Source organism: Gymnoscopelus microlampas, assembly GCF_963454915.1.
Source record: "Gymnoscopelus microlampas genome assembly, chromosome: 12".
NCBI lineage: Eukaryota > Metazoa > Chordata > Actinopteri > Myctophiformes > Myctophidae > Gymnoscopelus > Gymnoscopelus microlampas.
In genome coordinates this window covers 15,187,694-15,194,240 of record NC_139949.1, presented here as the reverse complement: position 1 = coordinate 15,194,240, position 6,547 = coordinate 15,187,694, and the positions used below count along the sequence as shown (strand labels likewise).

Below are 6,547 nucleotides of genomic sequence, written 5' to 3'. Positions count from 1 at the left end.
TAATTTTACTTCTACTGCACTATACATCTCAGAGACAAATATTGTACTTTTACTCCACTAGAATTATTTGAAAAACTTTAGTTACTAAATGAGTTACTTTGTAGATTTTGATTATTATTACAAAAACATATACATAACTACTTCAGCCCTATTTAAACTCTGGCTATTTGAAATCTTTTTAAATACATTTTATACATAATGAAAGCTTACATACGTTAAGTATAGTTTGATGCCAATACTTCTGTACTTTTACTCTTTAATTTTGATTACCGGACTTTTACTTGTAACAAAGTATTTCTACACTGCAGTACTGTTATACTTTTACACTAAGAAATGTGAGTACTTTTTCCACCACTGTGTAAATCCAAATATTGGCTTGATATCTTCAATAGTTGCTCCATAGACTACAATTAATAATCCAATAGTCTCCCCATTGACTTACATTGCGCGGTGAAACAACGCAAACAAAGCTGATTCTGCCAATGTATAAAATTGCAAAAATCAGCATTACTTGGGAATAAAAATGTCAAATTTGTGTTGATTTTATTGTTGATTTTACAATGCATTTGCATCTTTTTGGCTCACAACTCTCCTTACAAAAGGTTTATTAAACGTTTTGATTCTACCGAAACGTTCAATAAACCTTTTGTATGGAGCATTAAAACAAGAGTTGTAAGCCTTCATTTTTAAACTCAATTACTGCACTTTGCAGTAAGATCAATGCACAATCAATGTAAAGCGCTTCGGATAGAAGCGCTATATAAATGCACCATTTACCATTTTACCATTTAAGATATAGGGGGACATGTGTAAAATTGATCACAAAAGTTATAATTTGTAAGCTAAAGCAGGTTCCATAATAGAGAGAGAGAGAGAGAGAGAGAGAGAGATAGAGAGAGAGAGAGAGAGAGAGAACCTTCATCTGCCTGTAGCGATGAGTGTGTGAGTGTAACAGGAACTCAATGGCGTTGGCATCATCTGGGAGCTCGGTGTCAGTCAACTCTGAACCAAAGCCCTGCAGGAGCTGAGCAATCTCCTTCACTGTCACTGCAAAGGTCTCTATGGCCTGTAGAGAGACACACACACACACACACACACACACACACACACAGAATCAGAAAACAACGTGCTGACGCATTCCTCACCCTCCATAGCGTGCCCACGAATAAAAAACACAACAACGAAAAAAGTCATAATTTGTGATGGTTAGCACGATGACATTATATCAGTAAGTAGATTATCCATGTCCAAAGGCATGAAGACTCCTGAGCGGTTGTGATTCTGAATTGATAGAGCGTGCACCAAACAGCATCCTCTACCAACGCAGCTAAGCAGCATGCAGTCATAATATAATGTTTCATATGTACCCTTTCACTGATCTGTATCCAGTGGTGGAAAGTAACTAAGTACATTTACTTAAGTACTATACTTAAGAACAATTTTGAAGTATTTGTATTTTACTTGAGTATTTCCAATTTCCAATACTTGTACTTCTACTCCACTACATCTCGGATCCAAATATTGTTACTCCACTACAATTAATTGAAAACTTGTTACTAGTTACTTTGTAGATTTGGATTATTATAACAAAAACATACATTAACCACTTCAGCCCTATATACATTTCGCCCATTTGAAAATATATATATATATTGTATAAAAATATACAAGCTCACAATGCGTCGCGAGTGTGAGCTTGTAGATCTGCTATTTTCAAAAGATTTTTATAAATTTTATAAATTTGAAAACTTGTGAAACGGGACATTCTGCATAATGAGTACTTTCTACTTTTGGTACTTTACGTACATTTTGATACCAATACTTTTGTACATCGAGTAAATTTTGAATTCCGGACTTTCACTTGTAACAGAGTATTTCTACATTGCAGTATTGATACTTTTACTTAAGTAAAAAATGGGAGTACTTTTTCCACCACTGATCTGTATCCTATCCTTCTTTGTATTTGTAAGATCCTCAACTGTGTGAATAACACCAGAGTTGTGTACCGTGCGGAGGACAACCCAGTCACTCTGGCAGTACTCCACCGTCCCCGTGAATTCCGCGGCCAGGTGGTTCTCATCGATGTAGCGGAGCAGGTCCCCCACCGAGCGCAGCATCACCACCTGGTACAACAACAACAAACGCAAGGCAGCTTCTGTAACACAAGTAACTGTAGTCCAAAGGATCGGCACGCTCGACTCACAATTGTTTTTATTAATGCCAGGTGCAGATTATTTAACAATAACATCTGCACTCTTGAAAAAAAATAAGTTCCAAAGTTTCAAAAACTGTTTGAAAGCAATTCCTCACTCAGTCCTTTAGGGAATTCAGTCTGGGGAGTGACTCCAAAATGTCTCTCTGTAACAGTAAATAACAGTCCCTGTCCCCTCCTCTTTCCAAACCACTCACCATCTCAGTGCCTTGCAATCTCAGCCTACAAACCTCATGTCCTGTGCTGTGAGATGGCTCTATTAGGCAGACCATTTTCATGAAATTACTCAAATGTATTTATGGGGATGTTTTTTCTCCATATTTTAAGTGTTGTTTTGGGTACAGTAGCTACATTGATGATATATTCTTGTGTTTTCTCTGGTACTTTTGAAAAATAATAAATTCTGCACACTGGTAGTTGCAAAAAGCTCCAGAATTGATTGCTCGTCAACGTTTCGGCCTGTTCAGGCCTTCATCAGGACATATAGGTATAGATGTATAGATGAAGGCCTGAACAGGCCTGAACAAGGCCTGAACATCTGACATACAGATGAACCTTTTTCATACGTCTCTGGTACTTTTGACATGCTGAACTAGTGGTGTATATGAACTAGTAGGCTACCCTCTATCTGCTGGCCTGCAGAGTATCAGTGTCTTTTCCTTGATGTTACTGTACACAGACGAGTGATTACAGAGAGTAGATCATATCCATTCCATTTACATACTTTAGTTTGCCAATATTTCTCTGGGAACCAGTGGAACTGGTCGCATCGGCCCATAATTGAGAGAAGTGATCATATTGTGTCCGACTACTCTAAGCCGGAATAAGAGCATCAGCTAGATGAGTAAACCGTAAATTATGTTGTACTCTAATAGACTTTCAGCTGGAATATGATGCACACATTGATAAACATGCACATTTGCTTAGATGTTTCCTTATGCACTGTTAACATAAATACAAAGCCAAGTCATCGCTCACTGTGAATAGGCCTGTCACAATTATTACATAATCGTCTAATCGCAACTATTTCAGATAATCGCAACTATTTAGCATAAATATTAATACAAAATTATATTAAAAATAAAAAAGCGGAAATAGCAGATCTACAAGCTTACCAATCAATTCATGACACGTTGTACTGTAAGCTTGTAGATCAGCTATTTCTGCTTTTTTTAATATTGACATATTTAATACAAATTATTAAATATGTCAATAATTTCTTTGTTTAAGTTATTTGTCCTATCTGCCCTGTGCAATTTGATTACCAAGCCTAAAAGGCAAACAGAAATTGTATTTGTATTCATATGTTCCAATGTTCCAATGCCAAACACACAATTAAATGGTTAATCGCAATTAACTTTTTTTTTTAAATTTATTATTTTTATCCCACGATTTTGTAACCCTATTTTTAACACCCAGTGCCAATTGTCTATGTAATCCTGGGCACTACCTTCCCTCTGCCAACCTAGGGAGGCTCATGCCTCCTTCAATGCATGAGAGCCAACTGACCTTCTTGTCACCTGACAGGGGGGTGTTTCCCTGGTTGGACGTAGCGCGTGGAAGGAACACGTTATTCCAACCAGTTCCCTTCCCCTCCATCAGGCGCCCCGGCTGGCCAGGGAGAGGCAGTATAGTGACCACGATTACTGCATGTTTTTGTGAGGGTACCTACCCTAGGAGACACGGGGAGAACATGCAAACTCCACACAGAAAGGCCCTTTCGCCAACCCCACCTAGGGTATGGGCGCTGATGACGCGGAGGAGAGAACATGCCCCCAGCGCCCACAGCGTCCCCTGTGGGAATCGAACCCAGGACTGTGAACTTTTCCTCTAACTTTACTCTCTCTTTCCTCTTCCCCCCAGCCGCCCTTTTGGTCCCTCCCTCCTGTTGTGAGTGTCCCTCTCTCACCGGCATCTTTAACAGGAAGTCATCCTGGCTGAAGCGGAAGCCCAGGTCAGTGCTGGAGGTGGGGCTAGGGGTGGCGCTCATTAGACCTGTGGGGCGGAGCACCAGGACCAGGTGCAGGTTACCTGGAAAAGAGGTCTGGAAGAGAGACAATAATAAGAGACGGAAAGGAAAGGAAAGGAAAGTGGTTCTGGGGTAAAACTATTATTCAAAACCTGTACAAACAAACATACTATAAATAAATAAGAAAAAGAGGTTGCGCATCAGCAATGAGTTTTCTCAGTGGAGTGCTAGACCCAAAATCCAGTATACATACCAAAAGTAGGAATTAAAAAAATCCCCAAAAGGTAGCACATCCAAAATGTCAAAGCAATAGCACAAAGCACAAAGCACTCACATTTCCACTTTTTGTATTGGCACACACCAATAAACGAACGCTTACACGTTTCGGCTATGAGCCTAGCTCTGATGAAGGCTTTTTATTCCTACTTTTGATAAACATACTATAAACTTTTTATTTTTTTCATTACAATGGCAGGACAACGCCAAGCAAGGATAGAAGAGTACGAGAGGGGTCAATCAGTTGATGGCATTCCAAAGTTGTCTACATACAGCAGGAGACATTCCAGTATTCTTGCAATTTCTTTAAAAAAGAAAAAACTTTTAAAACTTTTTTAAGACAGTAGGAAGAGGGAGATATTAATGGAATACCTATTCCATGACTATCTCCCTCTTCCTAGGTAGAAGGCAGGATTCTAGCTACCACCACATGAGATGGTCTTAACCATTTCCCTTTCACCAGACACAAGTCTAATCTACTACCAAATCCCTGCATGCTGCAGAATTAGCAGGTTGCTGTGTCGATATTATTTAGCGGAGCTCTACCTTGCTTTACGTAGAAGTCTGAGAGTCAGCTTTCCTGACACTCTCTGCTTCCTTTATCTCCTCTCTCTATCAATCTGCCACTCTATGCCTATTCTCTTGTTTTTCTTGTGCACAAAGCACATCTGTCTTCCCAGTCCCCACTTTCCCTGCCTGATCCTATCACTTTTATCTATAGAAAAGTAATCTGACAGAACAAAGAGCTGATTCTCAAGCTTGAAAATATGTTATTTATGAGCGATTAACTATAATTCAGGCTTTAATTATCTGTTCTATGCTATCCTTCCTACTGTAATAGGCCTATGCATTTCTATCTTCTCTGTCTGTCGGTCGGTCGGTCGGTCGGTCGGTCGATCTATATGAGTAGTATAACCCAGCCAAGAAGGTGTCAAAAGTGGTGAACTTAATCATGTCACTGTCACATACCCATCCTTCTCTCTCTCTCTCTCTCTTGCTCTCTCTCTCTCTCTCTCTCTCTCTCTCTCTCTCTCTCTCTCTCTCTCTCTATTACCCCACCCCTCCCCATCTGTCTATCACTCGTCCATCAGAACTCCCAATAACTGTCATCATCCCATTGCTCCATCCTTCCTCGCCTCCCCATCACTCACCCCTGCCTCCCACCTTCAGCCAGTGTAAATCCATGAGTGAGTCTGTGTGAGTGTGAGTGAGTACAAGGCATGTGGTTAGTTAGAGGATTTTGCAATGATTAGTTTCAGGACAATCGACAACTTTTATACTGCAGTGCTTAAGAGTAGCACAAAGCCCAGATATACTGCATCAGGACAGTTCGAAGAGGGGCAAGTAGGTTTAGATTTTTGGGATAGTTAAAGATGTCCAACCCTCCCTCCCATCCACCTCCAAACTTTGAGATGTGTGAATTTGGCTACTAGGAACACGGTCAGTTTGTATACCTGCTTGCTGCGTTGTGCGGGGCACATACTGTATTCATTATTTATGAGATGTAGCCTCCGAATGACACAGAAGGATACATTTAGCTTTTAGACACTATACTGCAATGGCAAAGCTCCTATGCTAGTACTCTTGTGCACCTGCAGTTGCTGACCAAACACAAGAAACACACACATACACACAAACACACACGTTTGTCATTGGCCTGTCCTGGAGCCTAGTAGCTACACTACCACATCTAATAGTCTGATCACACATTCATCCACATATACCAAAAGGTGAATATTAGAATATTAGTTTGCAATGCATGCATATAACCCTATGCCGCAGTACAAGATAGTTTCTCTCCCCTAATCTCTCTGCCCCACTCTCTCTCTCTCCCTCTCCCTCTCTCTCTCTCTCTCCATCTCTGTCTATCTGCTGCAGTATCCTCCTCGCCGCCCCGGTTAGAAACCTCCCACTTCCCCGGCATGGGCTTCTTACCGCGGCCCGACGGAGACGGGGGAACCCCCGCAGCGGGTTGGACGACTCCGCCATGGCAAGGCTCTTCTCCCGGTGGTCCGGTGTGTTTGTTAAGTAGTCTGCGGTGGGACTATGACCGGAGGAGGAGCGAGGAGCAGCCAAGCAGCAGCAGCGGC

General features: G+C 41.1%; 1 protein-coding gene across 1 annotated transcript in view; it reads right to left on the bottom strand.

Annotated features, from left to right (window-relative positions):
- LOC311056789 (proto-oncogene DBL-like) overlaps nucleotides 1–6,547 on the bottom strand; it is a gene marked incomplete at its 3' end in the record, with an annotated part of 36,871 nt that extends 30,324 nt beyond the window's left edge. The window contains exons 1-4 of the mRNA XM_084073595.1: nucleotides 6,393–6,547; nucleotides 4,122–4,256; nucleotides 2,007–2,123; nucleotides 917–1,066 (exon numbers count right to left, since the gene is read on the bottom strand). Of these exons, the coding sequence (XP_083929721.1) occupies nucleotides 917–1,066; nucleotides 2,007–2,123; nucleotides 4,122–4,256; nucleotides 6,393–6,446 (456 nt within the window). The 5' untranslated portion in view covers nucleotides 6,447–6,547. The remainder of the gene's footprint in view (nucleotides 1–916; nucleotides 1,067–2,006; nucleotides 2,124–4,121; nucleotides 4,257–6,392) is intronic.